General features: G+C 50.0%; 2 protein-coding genes and 1 long non-coding RNA gene across 6 annotated transcripts in view; all 3 read left to right on the plus strand.

The window, feature by feature from the left end:
* Window positions 1-4405, plus strand: part of LCMT2 (leucine carboxyl methyltransferase 2) — a 28088-nt gene extending 23683 nt beyond the window's left edge. The window contains exons 12-14 of the mRNA XM_065626812.1: window positions 240-427; window positions 517-652; window positions 4032-4405. Coding sequence (XP_065482884.1) covers window positions 240-427; window positions 517-652; window positions 4032-4199 — 492 coding nt within the window. The 3' untranslated portion in view covers window positions 4200-4405. The remainder of the gene's footprint in view (window positions 1-239; window positions 428-516; window positions 653-4031) is intronic.
* Window positions 4406-7515: 3110 nt separating this feature from the next.
* LOC135997793 (uncharacterized) lies at window positions 7516-16770 on the plus strand. Of its 4 annotated transcripts, XM_065650681.1 has the most exons (9): window positions 7516-7638; window positions 7774-8142; window positions 8570-8677; window positions 9536-9737; window positions 10439-10589; window positions 11053-11255; window positions 15580-15691; window positions 16042-16487; window positions 16700-16770. In XM_065650681.1, the coding sequence occupies exons 2-6, from the start codon at window positions 7808-7810 to the stop codon at window positions 11169-11171; spliced, it is 915 nt and encodes a 304-aa protein (XP_065506753.1). In that variant the 5' UTR covers window positions 7516-7638; window positions 7774-7807; the 3' UTR covers window positions 11172-11255; window positions 15580-15691; window positions 16042-16487; window positions 16700-16770. The 4 variants fall into 4 exon arrangements, with proteins under 4 accessions (XP_065506753.1, XP_065506746.1, XP_065506763.1 ...); XM_065650674.1 differs by lacking the exon at window positions 15580-15691; XM_065650691.1 differs by lacking the exon at window positions 15580-15691 and having other exon boundaries at window positions 11066-11255.
* A 319-nt stretch (window positions 16771-17089) lies between these two features.
* LOC135994772 (uncharacterized) lies at window positions 17090-21315 on the plus strand. The gene is made up of 4 exons (XR_010607044.1): window positions 17090-17176; window positions 18863-19085; window positions 19627-19788; window positions 19923-21315. It is a non-coding gene; the product is annotated as an uncharacterized LOC135994772 (long non-coding RNA).
* Window positions 21316-21324: the final 9 nt, after the last annotated feature.

Consider the following 21324-nt stretch of genomic DNA (forward strand, 5'->3'; position numbering starts at 1 on the left):
GGGCCAGAGAAATGCTGGAGATAGTGTAAATGGAAACACTTCTACTTAACCATCCCTAGAGGAAAACGTGTAGTTTTTTTGATTGTTCCCTTTCATACTTACTCTGTTCCCCTCTAGCAACTGTTCCTATCCTGTGGCAGGAAAGGGCGTTACATCCCACAGGACATGCAACAGGAAGAGCCTGGACATGAAGAAGACACTTAGCCTGGCAAACTTCAGCCTTGAATTTGTTTTCCTAGATTCCTGTTGAGGGTCCAGTACCAGAAAGCCGTCACTCTCACAGTGCCTGTAGCTGGAATGGAGGAGTGCTAGTTGCAGGAGGTCTGGGAGCAGCTGAGCAGCCCTTAGGTTCAGTTTTGTTCCTGAGAGCGCTTGAACATGGCTTTCAGTGGCAGACAGTAGAGACGCACCCTCCTCTCATCCCAAGGTAAGCAGAAGGCATTCAGCTGTGAATCTTTGGCCTGTCTCTATCTACCTCTCTTACTAATGGAATTCAGTCTCATTTTGAACTCATAGGTATTCACATACTGCACATGCGCATGATGGAAAACTTCTGCTTGTTGGTGGAGTGTGGTTTCATTCGTCTTCTGTGCCAGGCATCACTGTTATTGACTTAATGACTGGTCTCTGCTTGGACTATACAATTAATGTGGTAAGTACTGAAATTTTTCTTTCAAGGTAAACAATGTTCCGTGAAGGAACATGGTAACTTTAGTGCTATTCCCTGAAATGGAGCAGAGAATGCAAAGTAGCAAATTTGTGAGTGGCAGAATCTAATTTTGAAGTGCTTTTACCAGCCCAGAGAACATAATAGTGTTAAGAGAGGGAGAGTCTGAGTGTGCAGAGACCGGAGGGCACAGAGCAGCTCTATTCCAGACAGGGGGAGCAGAACTGAGAAGGGCGCAAGCACAGTAATTTCAGATGTCTGTGGAAGAAGAGAACAGATCAAGCCAGAGCCTCAGTTAGTCTTTATGGAGTTCTGTGGTACAATTTCATTAAAAACTTCATAGCGGAAATTGCTGTGTACTATAGCTACTGCCTGAAGAAGAAAGCAGCATGGCAATACTGGAAATTCCATTTAAACGTAAGAAAAATTTTACTGCTAAGGCGAACAAACACTGAACAGGTTGCTCAGAGAGGCTGTGGTGTCTCCACCATTGGAGATATTCAGAACCTGACTGGGCAAGGGTACTGAGCAACTTGCTGTGGTTGACCCTGTTTTAAACAGGGGTGGCTGGACTAGATCATGCTCAGAGGTCCCTTCCAACCTCAGCTGTTCTGTGATTCTGCTCTGTGATTCAATGAATAACAATCATACAGATTATGTCACATGGCAGGATTTTGACATACTCTGGGCAAAATGTAGTCTAAATCTTTGAGTAACCCTCATCTGTGATAACACTGCCTGGAGTACAAGAAGAACCTGGACCTGTTGGAGCAGGTATAGAGGAGGCCACAAAAACAATCAGAGGGGTGGAACCCCTCCTGTGAGGACAGGCTGAGAGAGTTGGCGTCCAGCCTGGAGAAGGCTCCGGGGAGACCTTATCGCAGCTTGTTGATACTTAAAGGGGGTTTATAAGAAAGATGGGGACAGACTTTCTATTAGAGCCTGTAGTGATAGGACAAGGGGTGATGGTTTTAAGCTTAAAGGGGGTGGATTCAGACTAGATATAAGGAAGAAATTTTTTATGATGAGGATGGTGAAACTCTGGCCCAGGTTGGCCGGAGAGGTGGTGGATGAACTGTCCGTGGAGACATCCCAGGCCAGGCTGGACGGGGCTCTGAGCAACCTGAGCTGGTGCAGATGTCCCTGCTCATGGCAGGGGGGACACTGTGGGGCTGGGAAGGGCCCTTCTAACCATGTTAATTCCATGATTCTATGAGAAAGCTTCTGTTGCTCGACAAGTTTTTGTTTATCTTTTATGTGAATTTCTTTAGGTATCTGTACATATGGATCCTGTCCTTGGTGAAACTGGAATTTGTGACTGGTCTGGTTTTTTATAATAGGCAGCATGTGTGCATGTGGCTGACCCTGCAGCATTTTCCTGAGGGCGTAAAGTATGACATATGCTTAAATGTAGTTTATTTTTTTCTTACTCTCTATAGCACGAGTTATAAGTGGCCTAGTGTCCTTTAGATGAAATAGGTTGCTCTTCTTGGACAGCAGTGAGGATGGGTACAGTGATAATAAACTTGTATCTAAAAGAGTGGAACCTTTTTATTTACATTGAATAAGTGGATGCAGATGGATTGATAGCTGCCTTTGCTTATGAAGCTGTTTGCTTTGACTTAGGTGAAACTCTTTAGGCTTTCGAGCCTACCAGGACTGTGGTAAAGTATTGATAGTACTGTACAGTGCATGTGGATTGGTCCCAAGGCTTGAAAGACTGGAATTGTCAGTGACTTTCTGTGCAGTACTGGGTACTATCAGTATTACTGCTTTGATACTTGCATTAGAGGGTGATAGCTCCAAAGCCATTGGCTGGCAGCTTTCTCTGTGCTCGAAAAAGCCATGGAGCATTTAGGATAGGCAGATATATCTCTCTTAATCACTCTCCCTTAACCTTTCTCAAAGAATATAAATGAGGGTACCCTCATCAGAGTTGCCTTCTGTCTTGAGCATTTGTACTGGTTTGACTGAAATAGAGTTAATTTTTCTTCATGCAGTAGCATTCTAATGTTTATGATCTGGTAGGAAAAGAATGTAAGGACTCACTGGTATTTTGGCTGTTACTAAGAAAACCAAGGATTTCCTTGGCTTTCCAGGTGCAGGTGCAAGTTGGTAGGAGAGCGGCACAGATGGGACAGCACTTGGATTGACATCCAGGTTGATCAATGAAACATCCCTACCATTAGCGTCATGCTTGGTATATAATTTGAGTTGGCTTCTCCGGCTCGTTAGTTCTGTTTGGGAGTTCGATTCCACTGGGAGTTTGACGTTCAGCCTTTTGCCGTTCTGCCGTTTTGCAGTTGACCTTTAGGCGTTTCTGCTGTTTGCCTTTTTGCTCTCTCTGTCTCTCGCTGGGATCAGCTGTTTGGGACCAGGCTGCTCTCGTCTCCAGGACTGGCTGTTTGGTGTGACTGGAGTTTTGTGAGGGATTGCACTGAGTATATTTGATTTATATTATAGTATAGTATATTTATTATACTATAGTATATTTATTACAGTAAATTTCTTATAGTATATTTAATTTTTATTAGCAGTAGTGTATGTATATATTTTGTTGTTGTCTTATTAAACTGTTTTTATCTCAACCCATGAGTTTCTCCCTTCCCTTTCAGTTCTCCCCCTTATCCCACTCAGGGGCGGGGGGAGTGAGTGAGCATGAGAGTGAGCGATCATGGTCTTAGTTGCTGGTTGGGGTTAAACCACTACAGCATTTTACAAGGGAAGCCTCTGCAAGCTGTCCTCTTCAGCTTCCAGTGGCCCCAACAACAACTGAATTGCCAACATAGCAGTTTTGTTACTGCTACAGTCTGTTACCTGCAGCGACGTTTGCTTTCCTGAGCTTTCGGGTAACTATATATTTTAGGCTGTCTCTTTTGTGGTGAGGAGGACGTGACTGTTCGTTGTTTCTTCTGATATAAGATCTAGGAGACATAAAAAGAAGCTGGCAGGTAATATGCTTCAAAAGAGTCCTTCATATGAAACATAGTTAAGCTCTGGAACTCTGACACAGGACATGAATGCCAAAGACTTACATGGATTCAAAAAGTGACTGTGTTCTTGGAAGGAAAAACATTAAAGTTCAGAGACTACAAAGACATTCTCTCTCACTAAAAGTCAGTGAACTGCAAGTTGTTGAGTGCATGGAATACACTAGAGGAGTATATCGTTTCCTTGTTCCTGTGTTCTCTAGCTATTTATTTTTGCCCACATTTGTGGGTGGTATAGTGGACTAAATGGTCCTAGATGAGACCCACTGTGGTTGTTCTTTCTAATGAAGGTACCATATGAAATATCTCTACAGCATTGTATGTGGTACATGTGTTGAAGTCCTGTATGTTCAAAATCTCCTTTCCTTTTTTAGGAGCATCTGGAGTGGCCATTAATGCTACATAACCATAGTAGTGTCTTTCTGCCAGAGGAGAAGGAGTTGTTGCTTATTGGTGGTGGCGGGAACTGCTTCTCCTTTGGGACACACCTGAACCCTGAGCCTGTCTTGTTGAGCCTCAGCAACATCCTGGTCAGCCACTGACTGGGACCAAACGGGACTGAACCATGTTGCTGCACTGCAGTGAGACACCTGTTCACTTGTAGGTCCAAGAGCAGCAAAAGGTTTCCACAAAGGTTTTGTATCCAGAATGCATTTGTGAAGGTGGGATTATGACAAGGGGTTGCGTATCTCACTTGTCTTTTTTTTGTACTGCTTTGTGTTGCTGTAAATAAAGTCTCTCAAAAGTAGCTCTATGGCGACAGCAGTAGTCCTTAGAGGTGAAGTGAGGAACAGTGCTGTGTTCAAAAGGGACGTTGTTGCGGAGGAGTGATTTAGAGTTCTGTAAGCAGAACCATGGTTAAATTTCTCAAAGAAAAGCACGACTTAAAAGAGTTCAGTGGCAGCTTCACTCCGTTATTTACTGCATGGAGGAAAAATGCCAAGCCGAACGCTGCTGACCTTCTCTTTGGAAGACTGATACTCTTTGCAAAGCAAGCTTTCAGGCGTCTTCCCTCTCTTCGCTCTGAGTCTGTATTTTAGAACTCCAGAGGCAAACTTTCAGGCGAGGCCCGATAACTGTTTGCAGAGCAAACTTTCAGGAAACAAAATTCTCAGGAATAAAAAAAAAATTAGTGGAGCAGAATAGCAGGAGGTCTGGCTCAAGCTGGGTACCTGCACAGAGGTCCCACTTGAGCATAGAAAACCATGGACTTTTATATCTTTACAGATCATTCATACCATGATTTAGCCCAATAGCAATGTTTCAGTTTGGGGTCTTCTTGCTTCTCATTGGATCTTTTTCACTCATCTCAGATGGGCCTTTTTTTTTTTTAGCTGTAGATACTGTTTATAGTTCATAGCCTTGCAGGTGCTGTTTTGTCTGAATAAATAACTCTCAGCGAAGTGGAGAATGGGCCCCATTTAGCAGATATCTGTAATGTCTTTGCATTAGCCTTGAAATAATTATTTTTTCCCCAGTCAATTCTGTTCTTCCCAGCAAAGCGCAAACTAGACCTTATCTTGCAGGTGTTCAGTGTAGTTTGTAGTTGCTTTTGGTAAATACGAGCAGAACTTTACAGCTTAACATTTCAGCAAATCCAGTTTACTAAGTAACATGAAGCAGAGAGTACATTAAAAATCACAGAACCTTATACTTCTAGGTGATTCACTACACTTAGTATGCATTTACTTAAGCTAAATGATTGATATGAAACTTAAATTGATCTCATCCACTGATTTGTGAGTAATAAAACCCTTGCCATACAGCCAGCTTGTTTAGCAGAGAGAGCTCGAAGTAGGCTCATCCAGGCTGTCATAGAGTTACGTGGTTGACTTGTATTCAAATCGCGTACAGTGGGAAACATATGCACGAGACTCCCTGAATCCACAAGTTTTCAGTTTTCAGTGTGCTGTTCTGTTTCCTTGTGGGTCTCCTGGAAGGAGCTCCTGGCCCGGCTGCAGCCCAGGCCTTTCCCTCCTCTGGAGCCCGGACCAAACTGCGGCTGGTTTGGCTGGGGGGTCGAGTGCATCTGCCACAGATGTGGCTTCGCATAATGCTGACGCGGAGATACAGTGAAGTCACTGAATCAAAAAGCCATTGGAAATGTTCAGTCGAGCATAATTAAATAAGTGGAAGCAAGTGTATCGTAGGTCATGCTGTAATGTTTCCAGAGGTCGTGTCTAGCCTAGGTATGACAAACTGATGCTTTTCTGATTCTTGTTGCCAGCAGCTCGTCCCCTGCTGGCTGCAGCCCTTTCTTGTTTCCTGGGAGGGTAATGACATACCAATAAAACAGGGGCAGGGGGGATGCTACGGGAAGTCATGACTCAGCCTCAGTGCTAACGTTAGAACTGTTCGGTGCCTGGGAAGGTGCTGTGGTGAGGAGACACCCCCAGTGCGTCTGTGGCTGAGGTCTATGGGGGTGCTTCTGGAAGACAGGGCTTCCGCAGGAGCAGGGAGTGTCTGCAGGCAGCTTCGGTCAGCCACCCCGGTCCCCGCAGAATGCATTATGGCCCTTCTGGTATGCAGCAGGACCCTTCATCTGTATTCTGTAGTGCCTCAGAGCACACCCTCCCACAAAGTGACCTCCAGAACCACCAACAGTGATCCAAATACCCGCCCAGAGTGACGCCAAAACCAGTCCAAATCCCCCAACAGTGACCCCAAAACCCACCAAAAACCCCAGCAACAGTGACCTTAAACCCCCCCCAGAGTGGCCCCAAAACCTGGCCAAATGCCTCAACCCCCCAGATCCCCCAACAGCAGCACCAAAACCTACTGAATCCCCCTAAATGGATGCCAAAACCAGCCCAAATCACTGCAACAGTGACCACAAAACCTGCCCAAAGTGGCCTCCAAACCCTGCCCACATTCACCCCAAAACTACAAAAACTTTCCCCAAAGCGACCCAAACTTGCCCAAATCCCCCCAACAATGACCCGAAAACCTGCCCACAGAGACCCCAAAACCCACCCAAATCCCCGCAACGGTGACCACAAAACCCAGCCAGAGTGATTGCAAAATCCCCACAAAACCCCAAACAGTGACCCTAAAGCCCCCCCAAAGTGACCCCAAAACCAGCCCAAAGTGACCCCCAAACGCGCTCAGATCCCCCAAGAGTGACCTCAAAACCCTCCCAAAATACCCTGAAACTCCCCCAATGTCACCCCAAAACCTGCTCATATTGCAGCAGTGGCCCCCAAACTCCCCCAAAAGTGACCCCAAAACCCACACAGGTCTTTGCAACAGTGACCCCCAAAACCACCCAAATTCCCCCCACAGTGACCCCTAAACACAGCCAAAGTGACCACAAAGCCCACCCACAGTGACCCCAAAACCTACCAAAAAATCCCCCCCAAGTGACCCCAAAAACCTCCCACAGCAACCCCAAAACCTCCAAACCCCCAACAGTGGCCCCAAAATCCCCCGAAGTATCCCTGAAACCCGACCAGACACCCCCATCAGTGACCCCCAAACCCGCCTAAAGTGACCAGAAAACGCAGCCAAATACAATAGTGACCCCAAAACCAGCCTAAAACCTCCTCAGTGTGACCCGCGATTCCCCTTTCCAGGTCCCCCTGGGTGTCACCAAGGCCTGCTGGAATGGGAGGGTGGAACTAAAAGTGGAGGGAACCAAAGTTCAGGGTCACAGGGCGCGGGGGGAAGGTAAACAAGGGGGACAGCGGTGGAGGGTTTTCTTGTGACACTGGGCGGAACCAAAGTTCGGGGTCATGGGGTGGTGGGGAAAGTATATAGGGGACACTGGGGGAAGGGTTTTGGTGTGACACTGGGCAGAACCAATCTTGGGCGGAACCAAAGTTCAGGGTCACAGGGGCTTGGGGGGAAGGGAGAAGAGGGGGCACCGAGGCGGGCCGGGGTGACCCGGTGTCCGTGGGGACCCCGGTGTCCGTGGGGACCCCGGTGTCCGGGGGCGGGCGGAGGCGGGGACACCGGGGAACCGTGGGGCAGGGCCGTGCACGGGTCCGTGTGCGCGCGGGATGGGAAATTCCTGCGAGGGGCTGCCGCGTTTTTCAGAGGCTACTTTTTTTTCCTACTTTTTCCTTATTTTTTCCTGATTTGTTTTCCTTTCCTAGTTTTCCTTTTTTTTTCTCCTAGTGTTTCAGAGGCTTCCTAGTTTCTGGTGCCACGGATGGTGAAGCGTCGCTCTCGCGCGCAGGTCGGGAGCCGAGGCTGCGCCGCCGCGCGCGGAGCTGCCTCGTTTCCCACCAGAACTCCAAATCGCAGCGGCGACGTTGCTGCGCGGCCGCCCAGGGCAGCGCGCGTCTGGTGTAAAACAAAGTTCTTTGTGCCATGCGCGTGTTCCTCCTTTGAAACCGAGATGCGCTGCCCGGCGTTCGGCGTTACGTGCGGTACCCGCGGGGTCGAGTCTCCGCCGCCGCGCTGCCGCGGCCCCGGCCGCACCGGGGGGCTCGTTGGGCGCGTTTTGGTGCCGCCAACAATCCCAGGACACGTCGAGGCGCTGCGGTGGGTTTTTCCAAGGTCCTTGGCTTCTGCTGTTTAAAGCTTAACTACTTATTTCCTGTAAAGCATTTAGAATAAAAATTTAAATAAGAGTAACCAGAAGAGTCTTTGGGAGTAAATAATGCCTATAATCTAGCTATTACTTAAAACTCTGCAGACAGTAATTACCCCCAATTACCCCACTGTAGAGAAAAAACTCTAGTTCCTATTAAAAAAAAAAAAGTGTGCTAGTTAATCCACTTACTAGTAATGATTCAAATGTTACAGTGTAAATAAATAAAAGGAATGTTATTTAGGGGTGTTCTAGAGCGGGTTCCAGGTTCTAGAGCAAGGCTGGGTTTGAGTTTGGGGGAGGTCCCAGTGTCTCGTTCAGGGGGTGCTCCTGTTTCGGCATCTCACGAGGGTTTGTGGCACTTGTTGGTGACCGCAGGGTGATCCCAGAGCAGGACTGTGGAGTGCTGAGGCACCGCGGAGCCCTGGGGAGCCCCGGGGAGATGACACAAGTCCAGAGGATGTCGGGAAGCCCCAAGGAGATGAGGTACACCCTGGGAAGGGCTGGGAAACTGGGGGGAACTCAGGAGAGCCCTGGAGAGGAATGGAGAGCCAAGGAGAGACCTATGGAGGACTGGGAAGACGCAGAAGTGGTGAGCAGAGGCGAGGGCTGGGCAGGACTGGGGATCCCTGGGGAACCGAGGAGAGACCTGCGCAGGATTGGGGAGCCCTGAGGAGCAGAGGCGACCCCCGGGGAGCGCTGGGGAGGGCTGGGGAACCTCGGGGAACCGAGGCGAGCCCTGGGGAGAAGCGGGGATTCCTGGGGAGCTGCGGCAGGCCTCGGGAAGACGAGGTGAGCTTTGGGGAGCCACGGAGAGCCTTGGGGAGGCCTGGGGAGCCCAAGGGAGGTCAAGCGAGGCCTCGGGAGCCCCGGCGAACCGAGGTAAGACCTGGGGAGAACTTGGCAGCCTCGGGGAATCGAGGCGAGCCCTGCGGAGGACGGCGGATCTTGGGAGCCCCAGGGAGGCGATAGCTGGGGAGGGTCCGGGGAGCCCTGGAAGATGAGGGGGGTCCTGGGGAGACCTTTGGAGTCCTGGGGAGGCAAAGCAAGCCCTGGGTTATTTTTTAGAAGAGATTCTTACGGAATCTAATTCGATTTTGTCATTCAGTCCTACCCAGAACGTACTCCTGGTAGAAGTTAAGTAGTATCTATGGTCTTACTAGAAATTTAGTGTAACACAATAGCATTTATTTTTTAATAGAAAATTTCAATACGCAATTCTAATAATAATATAGCTAGTGCATTTAATGGGCTACGTTTTTACACAGCTTAGTATGACATCTATCTTTTTCTATCTATGCCCTAGAAAAATTAAGTTTAAATCCCTACTTAATCACATTGCAGATGCAACAGATGTAGTAAAAGAAAGTTGTCATTTCCAGTAAAGGCCCAGGCGGAGGGCAGGACCCGGGCCGTACGAGCCACAGCCTCTCACCAGGGAGCTCGTTCTGCATCTGGGCTGCTTTGCTGTTGCTTTTCTGCTGTTCCTTTGTTCCTGCAGTACTTCGCAGCTTCTGAGCTAGAGAAGCAGAGGAGTCTATTTGAGGTAAGAGCTTCAGGACCTGTCCAGGTACAGTATTTGCAGGGGTATGGGCTTCGGGAGTTCCTGGCAAATCAAAGAATGCGGAACCAGTGAACATTAATTTGAAACCTGGAGCTGGACCAGTCAGAACTAGACAATATCCTCTGAAATTAGAGGATAGAAAAGGGATAAAAGAAATAATCAGTAACTTTTTGCAATTTGGGCTGCCGATAGAATGTGAGTCAGAAGCGAACACTTCAATCCGGCCTGTAAAGAAACCAGACAGTAAAAGCTATAGGTTAGTGCAAGATTGGAGAGCAATAAACAAAATTACCGCAGATTGACACCCGGTAGTAGCTAACCCTTACACATTGTTAGATAAATGGCGAGATAATCACAAATGGTCTACTGTGTTGGATTTCAAAGATGCCTTTTTCTGTCTTGCATTAGCCAAAGAGAGTCAGAAGCTTTTTGCTTTTGAGTGGGAAAATCCCTTTACTGGGAGAAAGACCCAATTAACCTGGGTCGTGTCACCCCGGGGATTCAGGAGCAGCCCTGTGATTTTCGGAAACCAGTTAGCACGAGAACGTGATGCCTGGGAAGCTCTTCCGGGCAATGGGACTTTGTTGTCTCCTTATAGGCACAAAACCCAAAGAGGGTTGTGTGCAATGGGCTGTAAGCTGACTGATTTTCTGCGATTAAGTGAGCATCGGGTTTCCCAACAGAAGGCCCGGCCGATGCGGCACCGAGTGACTTATCTGGGATTGGAGATCTGCGGAGGACGGCGAGAGCTGGGGACAGAGCGGAAAGAACCTGCTTGCCGGACGCCGGAACCGGCGACGGTAAAAGGGCTGCGGACGTTTCTTGAAAGGACAGGTTGGTGCAGGCTTTGGATTTATAATGATGGACTCTCAGTAAAGCCTTTGTACGAACTGTTGAAAGAAAACAGCTCCGAGTTGAATTGGACGCGAGAAGCCGGGAGGGCTTTTTCGCAACTGAAAAAGGAACTGGCGAGGGCTCCGGCCCTGGGCCTCCCAGGTGTCACCAAACCATTTTGGTTGCACTCACACGAAAGGCAAAGTATTGCTTTGGGTGTTCCGGCACAGCGGTTAAGGTCTCCTAAGCGAGCTGTGGTCTGCTTCCCTAAGCAACCAGACGAAGCGAGCAAAGGCCGGCCTGGCTGTCTTTGAGCCGTGGCAGCTGTCGCGCTCGATGTGCGGGAAGCTCGTAAGCTCACTGTGGGACAGCAAATGACTGTATTAGCGTCCCCTGAAATACCAGGCCGTGTGGGTGGAACAAGATGATGGAAATATTGCTACTACTGCCATTGTCAATCCAGCTTCTCTCCTCAGTGGATCTGTTTCGGAGCCTGTGGTGTCCGATTGCTGGGAAACAACAGAAGCTGTTTACTCCAGCGGACCGGATCTAAAGGACCAGCCAGCCACTGGAGGATGCTGAAGACTCCTGGTTCACCGTCGGAAGCAGCTCTGCGTAAAGCGAGGAGTACGTCAAGCCGGGTGTGCGGTGATAACTACCCACAAGGTAATCGAAACTAAACCTTTACCTGCAGAGACTTCTGCCCAGAAAGCTGCGCTCACACGAGCTTTAGAATTATCCAAAGAGAAGAAGGTTAATATTTGCACTGTTTCAAAGTATGTTTTTAGAATGGTGCGTGCCATTTGAAAAGAACAAAGTTTATTAACAGCAGAAGGAAGACAGATTAAATATGATACTCCAGTTGTTGGAAGCTGTGCCGTTGCTAGAAAAGTTGCCATCGTGCGTTGCAAAGGGCATCGAAAGGGAGCAGTGATCAGGAAACTGGAAATAAATCGGCAGATCGCAGATTATACTGCTAGACAAGCAGTGTCACGCCCCCCCTGCCCTGCCTGGCCTCGCTGGCTTTTCTGTTGTCCTGTCGCGGTCCTTCTCCCACCCTTTCTAACTGCTTTCCCCTCCCTCCCCCAGCCAGCCATCCCCTCTTTCTTTTCTCTCTTCCTGGGTGTTTTTTTCTTTCTGCGTATCTCTCTCCAGTGGCCCAGCGCCGTTGGTTTGGTTTGTTTTTTTCCGCTCCGGCGCCATCCCGCTCTCTGTGCCCCTTTCCCCTGGCTGTCATTCTGTGGTGCTCCTCGTGTCTGTGTTCTTGCAATTCCTCCGTCTCTGTCCTGCAGCCCATGCTATTGTCCTGCTCCCTGTCGTCGTTTCTCTCCCTGCATTCTGCCCCCGTCCTTTTTTCCCTTCCTCGCTCCGTCTCTCGGTCCTGCTCCCTGCCCGCCCCCGTTCCTGTTTCTCTGCCCTTCTCCTTGTCTTTCCCCTCGTTTCTCTGTCCCGTTCCCTCTTTGTTTTTGTTTCCGTGACGCTCTGCCCCGCTCCCTGTCCCGCGGCCCGGCGCCCGTTTCTCCTTGGTCTGTCTCTCCCGCTGCCCATTCTAGGAGTTTTCCCCACCGTCTGTGTCCTGCTGCTTGTCTCTGATCTTGGCCTCTCCTTCCCTTTGCCCTGCCTCCCTGTCCCTTTTGCCTCTCTCTCTGTGTCGCCTTGTCTTGCTCCCTGTCCCTGTCTTTCTCTGACAAGCTGACCTGCTCCTTGCCCTCCTTTTTCGTGGAATCACAGGCTCGTTCTGCTTGGAAAAGACACGTGCAATTTTATAATCTCTCGACTGTTTAGAGAAACTGCCTGGAAGAGATCACTCCTTTTCTTGTTTTCTTTTCTTTCTTTTTTTCTTTTCTGTTCGTTTGTTTGCAGCGAGGCAGCTCACGAGGACAGGTGAGCTGCTGGACTCTTGAATAAAAACGTTGAGGGCGAGGAAGGGAATCCTGGCTACGCTTAGGCTTGGGGAAGTGTACGTGGGTATGCGTGTCTGTCGTCCGCGCGGCTCTGGGAAAGCGCGTTCCAGGGCAGCTGAAGCTGCCCACGGGCCAAGAAGAAGGGCCGGGGGTCTGAAAAGAAGCGGGCGCGCTGCGGCAGCGCGGGGGGCGCGGCGCGACCGCGCTCGGTGCCGCCGTCTGGTGGCCACAGGCCGGTACTGCAGCTGGGAAGCGGCGCCCTGTGCCCGTGCCGGGGCGGGGCCGAGGGGGGCGCTGCCGCTGCGGGCGGGGTCGTGGCCGCGGCCATCAGAAAGGGGGGGGCAGCGGTCGGGCCGGCCGCCGGGAAAAAAAAAGAGGCCCCCGGCTGTCGTGGGGCAGCCCCGCTGCGAGGGGGCACGGGCGAGGAGGCGGCAGGAGGCGGCAGCGGTGGCGGCGTCTTCTCGGTCCCGGGCAGAGAGGGGAGAAACCTGCCGGCCGGCGCTCCTTAGGGTCGAGTGTTTCTCTTGTCTTTGTTCACAGTGAATTTATGGGCACGCTGGAAATAGCCTTGAATGTTTAAACGTAGAACTGAATTTTTAGTGAGAAGTGGCATGGGTATAGTTAATTTTGGAGCACCTGGGTGCCAGTTGAAATGTAAGGAATGAAACGGGATGGAAACTAGTAATCGAACCTGGGGTTGACTTGTGGGTTTTTTTCCTTGTTAATATGTCGATGGCATGTTGTCCTGCGGCTCGATCCCCGTTCTGTTTAGTGGAGTCTTCAATTGAGGACATTCAGGTAAAAAAATGTGTCCTTCCAGAAAAGGACTAATTGTTCGTAGGGCTGAGAGAGGCTTTTAAGTACGTGATCAGAACTGAAGCTGAATACTACTTTACGATGCTGCTGCTGGTCTTCGCTTTCGTTTGTTTCCCCGCCGCTCCCTAATGTTTGGGAGCTCCAAGTCGGATTTTATTTTTTTCGATCGCTAAGACACGTTTTTCCCCCAGGAGAGGCTGTGCTTCAAAATGAATGTGTTTGCTCACAAATGTGCAAGTCCGTTGGTGTAAGAGAAACAGAAACCCACCCTAGTCAAGTTCGAAGCGTGTGTCTGGGAGATGGATGGTTTAATTTTACGAGTTCACACCTATGCAATTGTAGTGCCGGAGGAAAATGAAAGCTAAGGGCTTTTTGTGGTGTGGGTAGGCATCCCCACACCTTTTTAGGATAAGCGAATGACCGCGGTTTGTTCTTTACTTTTTAGTTTCCATCTTTGAAGCTGCACGGCCAAATGCTCTCGGGGTCCCCGCAGGGCGGCGAGCAGGCGAGTGAGGATGCAGAGCGGGCCAATCAGACGGCGCGAGCGAGGTTGAGGGGCGGAGCGCTGATAGGCGGCGAGAATGGCGATTGACGTGCGTAGGCAGCCAATGAGGTTGGCGAAGGGGCGTTGCTTGTGAAGTCCCTACTGCGCATGCCCAAATGGGCGCAGTCCTCAGTCAGGTCCGGCGCAGGCTTGTGGGGGCGGAGCGCGGGAAGGAGCATCCAATAGGAGGACAGCGCGGTGGGGTGGAAAGCAGCCAATGAGAGCGCGCCGACTCAATCCGGTTGGAATAGCTAGCTCCCTGGCAAGCGTGTCCGTGGTGTCTCGGGGGGGTACCGGGAATGAACGGGACGGGCGTCGGGGCGAGGGACGGGAGGCTGCGGAGCTCTCGCTGCGGCTGGCTCCCGGGGATCTGGAGGCAGGCGGTTCAGGGCAGGGCAGTCCTTCGTGAGGTCCCCGGAGCCGGCAGAGGGGCATGAGGTGACAGGCGGGAACCTCCCGCCGGGTGTCGGTGCCCGCTGAGCGCGGCGGGACGGTGGGAGGGAGCGAGGGGAACGGAGCGGCGAAATAGGCGGCAGGTGAGTGCGGGCGTGACGAGGGTGACCGTGACGTTGGAACAGGAGGAACGGGATGGGCCAGTGCGGTGGGGAGGTGTTTAGTTAGGTTTCCCCCTCCTGGCCTCATGGCCGAGCTCGCGAAGCTGGTGAGAGGCGTGTGACTCTTAGGGCAGGTGGGCTAACGGTCTGTGGCCTGGAGCCGTGTCTCCGGTGCAGCGCCCGTTCCCGGTATTGCGGTCTCTCCGGGAGCGGCACAGCCCCCTTTTGTCAGGGGGATGTTTAAAAACAGAGCTAAGGTGCGGTTGCAGGCTCGGCGGCGTGGCGAGCGGGGTGCCGCTTTGGCGGAAGTGCGGAAGCTCAGGGCGAGGCCCGGCGGGTTCTGTGTCTGTACGTGCGATGGGGTGTGTCCACCCACGCCGGGCTCAGGGTCCTTCCCGGCCCGAGCGCCCTCCCTGTGGAGAGGAGCCCCGTGGAGCCGTGGCACCCACGCGCTCAGCTTCCCGTTTTTGGACAATGTGGCACAAGAGAAAGAAAAAGAAAACGCACACACAAAAAGACAGCGCAAGACCTCGCGCCCAAAATGCACGTGGTTTTGCGCTTCGGGCGGGGAGGCGATGGGCGGAGGGAATGGCAATTCAAGTGCAGAGCAGGCTGATCGCGTGCTTGCATGCTGCCGCGGGCCGGGGACAGCTGTGGTCGGGACTCGGAGGCGCTGCCTCCAGGTGCCGTCGGCCAGAAGAGCAAGCGGGGCGCGTTAGCCTTCCGGCACCGGGCTGGCGGGCGGCGGTGTTCGTTTTCGGGACTTGCGTCCGTCCCTGCGACAGGGGCGCTTTCCTGCCGCGGCTCTCTGGTTTTTTTGTTTTGTTTTGGTTTGGGTTTTTTTGCGGGATTCCCGCGGAACGCGGCCCGCCTGCTCGCCCGGGGCTGCCGCGCCGGGTCTCAGTGCTGCCGTCCTGTGGGCAAAGCGCGGTACTGCAGGCGGCCGCCCCAATGCGGTGCCGCGGCGCGCCTCAGTGCTGCCGTCGTGTGGCGAAACTCGGGTACTGCAGCGCACGGCCAGCAAGCGCTGCCGCTGGGCGATGGCGCAGGCGCCCGTGTCAAAGGAAATGCCAAAGGAAAATGAAAGAGAAGGGTTTTTTCTGGTGTAGGTAACCATCCGCACGCCTTTTTAGTATAAAGTGAATGACCGCGGTTGGTTCTTTGCTTTTTAGTGTCACTCTCTGGAGCTGCACACTTTCAGCTTTACTGACTGAGCCAGATGCGCAGCAGCAGCAGCAGCAGCAGCAGCAGCGTCGCGAGGGCCGGAGCTGTGGCAGCAGATCCGTGAGCGCAGATCCCGCTGGCGGCGCGAGCCTGTCCCGTGGCCTCGCTGGGGTTGTCTCCTGCGGCGGTGCCGGAGGGAAGGGGCGAGATGCTTTCTAGCGTCAGCGAGAGCGTTTCCTTGTCCGCTGAGTGTGTCCCAAATGGTGTCAGTTTGTCTTAATGTTGTCTTGAATTGCTCAAATCGCTCTGGCTTTTAAAAGATGCCTTGTGTTTCAAGGTGGCCCATTTCCCCCAAATCCTCCGTTAGCTCAGCTGCTCTGCTATCCCTTATTGCGACTGACTTCCTCTGCTTTCTTCTGCGCTATTTTTTTTCAGACGCTGAACTCTAGTTTGGAATTTTTGTTTTTCAGAGGGGGAGCTGTGAACGCCTGGTGCCCCCTTCTGGGGCTGCGCACAGAGAGCGTGAACCGCCACAGCAGCTGAGAAGCACGCCGAACACCCTGAGTCTGCATGTGCAATGGGGAAAATAATAAAAAAAAGAACAATTTTAGGCCCTGGGGAAAGCAAACTCTCCCTGGATGCGCGCAGCTGGAAAGCAAAATGAACCATATTTTCGTGCATTAAACCAAAAGCATGTTGTGAAAAAGTGCCAAAACCTCTCAAAATTAGGCATTTTTGAAAAGTTTAAGAAAAAAAAAAATAACCTGTCTTATGGACAGGCACACTGCCCCCCTTTTGGGGCAAATACGGAGTGAAACACCAGCAGTCACAGGGGCATTGCTGGGGATGATCCGGTGTGGAGTCTCTGTCGTGGGTCGGTTCTTCAGAGCGAATTCTCCTTTGCGGGTTGTCCCAGGTGAGTCGTCTGCTGTGGGTGGTCCCGGGTGGACCCCCCAGGTGCAGGTCACCCCCACACACGTCCCGTCCCCCCCCCGCCCCGTGCACCTTTCTACTTGCACTGCCTCCCGCGTGTCTCTGCCCCTCCCCAAACGATTTCTCTCCAAACGTGCCCCGCGGGCATGTTTTCCCCCGTGAGACGTGTCCCCGCTCCCTCCTCTCTCCTCTCAGGCCCCCCCGTTCCACACTGCCCCCCCGTCGCCCCTTTGCCCGCGGACCCCCGGGAGCGAAGATATGCGTGTGACAAAGGGAACACGCAAAGATATGCGTGTGACAAAGTTTCTGCGCGGCCCCGGTGAGTGCCCGGCCCGGCCGGCTCCGCTGCGGCTCCGCCGCCCCGGAGAGTCGGCTCTGGGAGCCGTGCTTGTGGGGAAAACGGGCCCCAATGGCGCGGTCCTCGCGCGGCTGCGCCCCGAGGAGGGTTCGTGGGGGCGGAACACGGGGAGGAGCAGCCAATGGGACGGCGCGGTGGCGTGGAAAGCAGCCAATCAGAGCGCGCCGGCTCCTTCCGGTGTCAATCGCTGCATCCGGCGTGTCCATGGTGTCTCGGGGCACTGGGGGCGGGCCGGGCTGGGAGCGGACGCTGCGGAGCCCTCGCTGCGGCCGGCTGCCGGGGGACGTTCCTCTGTGTCCTGTAGACCGTGCCAGGTTTTTTCCTCCATCTGCGCCCCGCTGCTGCGGCCCTGATTTTTTTTTCTTTCTCTGCCCTATTCCTTGGTGCTCTTTCGGTCTCTTTTCCTCTGTCCCTGCTGCTTTTTGCTCAGTCTTGTTTTTCCAGATGCCTGTCCCTTTTTTCTCTCCTGCTTTTGAAGACAAGCTGCCAAGTTATTGTATACTGCGATTAAGTTATGAAAGACGTACCCATCATTAACCAGATGACATGAGATAAATGCTTTCTGACCACCCGCACAACGAGGGGATGTTTTTCAAGTTTTAGATTCTTCTGCGTGACAAGAGGGAGACAGAAGATTAAGTAACACATTGTTTAGAAGCAGAGGGCTTAGTTTCTGTTTAACTAGTAATTAATAGATGTATTGTCAGTAAGAAACTAAACAACTATAACTAACATCATCAAATCTTTCTTAGTATAAATGTATTGTATGTCAAACTTTTCAAAAATTGTAGTGCATATGTAATAATTATGTGAATATGAGCCACCTGGGCACACGCTGGCTCATGTTCAGCCACTGTCACCAACACCCCCAGGGCCTTTTCTGCGAGGCACTTACCAGCCGCTCTTCCCCAGCCCGCAGCGTTCGTGGGGTTGTTGTGGCCCAAGTGCAGGACCCGGCACTCGGCCTGGTTGAACCCCCGACACCCATCCAGGCCATGAGCTGCAGCTGCTCCAGGAAAATGCCGGGGCATACAGTGTCAAAGGCTTTGCTGAAGTCTAAGTAATTCTTTAATAAAGGCAGTTGAAATGTCCCTTGGAAAGCAAAATGCAGGAAAGAGGTAAAGCTTGAATCTGAACCTTTTCCTCTGTGATTACTGTGATGTATTTTATCTTCTGATAAAATAAGAAATCTCAGTAAAACAGGGGAGAAGACAAAAGGTCTGTTTTGAGACTTTTTGTAGGAACTTTTTCTTCCCTTTGCCCATGCTGAACTGCCCCATCTCAGCCGAAGCACAACTTGCCAATTTTTAACTGTAATTCTATTGTTAGGTATTTTTAGAGGTAAATTTAGTAATGAAGTATCAGAAATATAGGCCACAAAGATGATTAAGGGCCTGGAACACCTTTCATATGAAGAGAAGCTGAGGGAGCTGGGACTGTTCAGCCTTGAGAAGAGAAGGCTCAGGGGGATCTTATCGGTGCGTGTAAATATCTGACGTGCAGAGTGAGCAGGAGGGAGCTGGACTCTTATTGCCCCATGACAGGGCAAGAACAAATGGGCATAAATTTAAAAACAATCCAAACACAAGAAAAAAACTTTTTTAATCTGTTTTTTTTTAGTTATGTGAGGCTGCTCAAAGCTGGAGCAGGTTGCCCAGAGAGGCTGTGGAATCGCTGTCTGTGGAGATGTTGAAAACCTGACACAGCCCTGGACAGGCTGCGGCGGTGACTCTGCCTGCGCCCGGGGCTTGGACCAGCCGAGCTCAGGAGGGTCCTTTCCAACCCGAGCAATACTGTGATTCTGTGAAATCCTGAAAACTGTTGTCCTTAGTTTCCAAACCTGACTTATTTTTTTATTTTATGTTGGAATCTTGTGTAATGGATAAAACTTTCCACTTCAACCAGCTTTGTGAAACCCAAAAAACCCCTCAGCATTACTGGATTTAAAGAAATTGCTAACAAGACAAGAGCAGCCATCTGATCCCTTTTATTTTTAACAGCCTCAAGATATTCCAGCTGGGCACCGAGCACCTCCGCTGGCTCAGCGTAGCAGCGGTACCTGCGGCGTTGGTACCCGAGCGCCTGGCGGAGCAAACAGGAGCAGTAACAACAGCAGCTGCTCCCAGTCAGGATCTCCAGCCTCATTTCTCACCATCTCAAACGAAGGCAGTGAAGAAGGTCCATGTTCTACAGATGATCTTCTTGCTGATTCCATAGATAAAGGTACTGTGTAACTCTAAAAGTTTAACAGTGCTTAACTTTAACCCGTTGCTATGTGAATGACCATGTAGTAAAAGAGGGACTTTGTTTCCCACATCCATGGAGAAATGGTAGAATGTTTTTTATTTTGTAAGTGATCTTTTTTTTCTGAATTGTTCCAAATACTATGCGTGCACACATATGTAGTGCTCTGTAATTGGAGCTGGATATGACTGAGCAATATGCTTCCCAGACAAGATTTTGGTTTTAAATAATAGATTCTTCAAGTACTCTGAACAAGGTGAAGAATCAAGAGTGTACAGCAACAGGTGGAACGGCAAAAATAGGTTAGTCCTGTTGCTTGTGTGAGGTATTTTTTTGATTTCAGACAAAATGGGCAACCTTCCAGCATTTCATGCGTGCACCCATAAAAGTTTAACTGTCTTTTTCTAATTTTTCTTTTTTACTAGAAATCTTCTGAGATACACTGGGAGAATTTCATAATTCCACATAAGCTTGTTCTGGTTTTTAAGGAATATGATTTCTATCTGTTTCTTTTGGCTAGGTGGTGATGGCACAGACCATAGATTCAGGTTTGCAATTACAAACAGGAAGTGGCCAGGAATTAACAGAGATTGCAGAGCAGCCTGAAAAATGATATGAGGAGAAATGGAAAGGAGGAAAGTGATTGAGATAAGAAAGCCTATTTGCAAATGAAAACTTCAAGGTGACTGAAAACGTTCCTTAATTTTATAACATTGGTAACGATGTGTGTTTCAATTTGGGGGACATACAAAGATAGCTGTTGTTTTTTTTTAATAGTGTGACACACTGAAGTAATGAGGTGCTCTCTTCTTGCAGAGAATGGGAATAATTCTCCCTTGCCAAAATATGCTAGCTCACCGAAACCCAACGACAGCTACGAGTTCAAGCATGAACCACCAGAGGGCTGTGAAAAGGTGAAAGTCTTTGAGGAAAGCTTGTAAGGTGATCTTTACTGCAGAATAAGTAACATTCGACATTCAGAGTTACTTATTGGTTTATTGATTTTTGTCTCAGATCAGAATTATTGGTCCAGTTGCTAAAATCGTGCTAACACCTTGATCTCTGTTGTCTTGTGTGACTATATGCTGGTATATGCATATGTATTTTATTGCTGGAATTTCGTGTTAAAATAAAAATCTTGGGAGACGTGGGTTTTTTTGTTTTTAAAAGCAGCATAACTTTAGAGGACTGTCTGTTACCTGACAGATAGTTGGGGAGGAACTCAAATATAATCAGATGCAGAGAGAGATCATGGGAAGCTGTAATGCAGGTGTATCAGCTCATCTACGTCACAGCTTTACAAGGACAGCAGTAACTATACTCTGAAGACCGTGCTCTCTTCAGCTGCATCCATGAAATTTTGAAACTTTTAGTGACAGAGTAGTGCATTTGACCTTGACTATGTGATGCTTTGGTTATTCTGAAAAAGACAGCTTTTGCCATTTGGGAATATTCTGGGAGTTTTATGTTTTATTATTATTTTCAGTGGAGTTTTTCTACCCTTATGTCACCTGGATGCAAGAATCTTAATCTATAGAAAAAATTTGATTTCACCACACAAGGAGTGTAATTTGGTTGTAATTCTTTTATGCCTGTATTATCTCAACAATGCCATCTAGTATAAGTAGTAACTAAAAAAGATACAGCTGCCTTTTGTATTTCCCATCTCTGATCTCTGCAGGTGGATTTTGAGAGGCCTCTGTGGCCTCTCCATAGCGATGTGTGAAGGGTGACAGTAACTTACGTTACCTGTCTCTGGTTTAGTGTGTGTAAATTATGTTGCCAACAGATTAGAGAATCTTCACTTGCTCCAAGAACATACTCTATTGTAATTTTACTTGCATTTGTATTTATTTTTGGATGTCCTTGCTGCATAGCTATAGGATTGTTCTGCCATAGGGTGAAACAGGCTTCTACAGAAGTTTTTACCTAACTGTGGTGGTTCTTAGACCCTGCAGTCTCATGCAAAAATCTTTCTCACATCTGGTACTTGCATTCCACATGCACATGGAATACACAAGTGTAACTACATAAAGCTCAAGTTTTGTTTGACATGATTTCTATTTGAAGTTTAGCATCATAGAATAGCGGGTTGGAAGGGAGCACAAGGATCATCTAGTCCAGCCTTTCTTGGCAAAGCCCGGTCTAGACAAGCTGGCCCAGCACCCTGTCCAGCTGAATCTTAGAAGTGTCCGATATTGGGGAACCCACCACTTCC

Source organism: Caloenas nicobarica, chromosome 1, assembly GCF_036013445.1.
Source record: "Caloenas nicobarica isolate bCalNic1 chromosome 1, bCalNic1.hap1, whole genome shotgun sequence".
Classification (NCBI taxonomy): domain Eukaryota; kingdom Metazoa; phylum Chordata; class Aves; order Columbiformes; family Columbidae; genus Caloenas; species Caloenas nicobarica.

What these genes read in the sequence shown, in the direction of transcription:
- LOC135997793 (XM_065650681.1), top strand. Translation starts at nt 7,808, where the DNA reads ATGGTGAAGCGTCGCTCTCGCGCGCAGGTCGGGAGCCGAGGCTGCGCC. An exon ending in GGACACGTCGAGGCGCTGCG is followed by an intron (nt 8,143 to 8,569) that starts GTGGGTTTTTCC and finishes TGGTGACCGCAG; the next exon opens with GGTGATCCCAGAGCAGGACT. An exon ending in GACGTTTCTTGAAAGGACAG is followed by an intron (nt 10,590 to 11,052) that starts GTTGGTGCAGGC and finishes TTGTCAATCCAG; the next exon opens with CTTCTCTCCTCAGTGGATCT.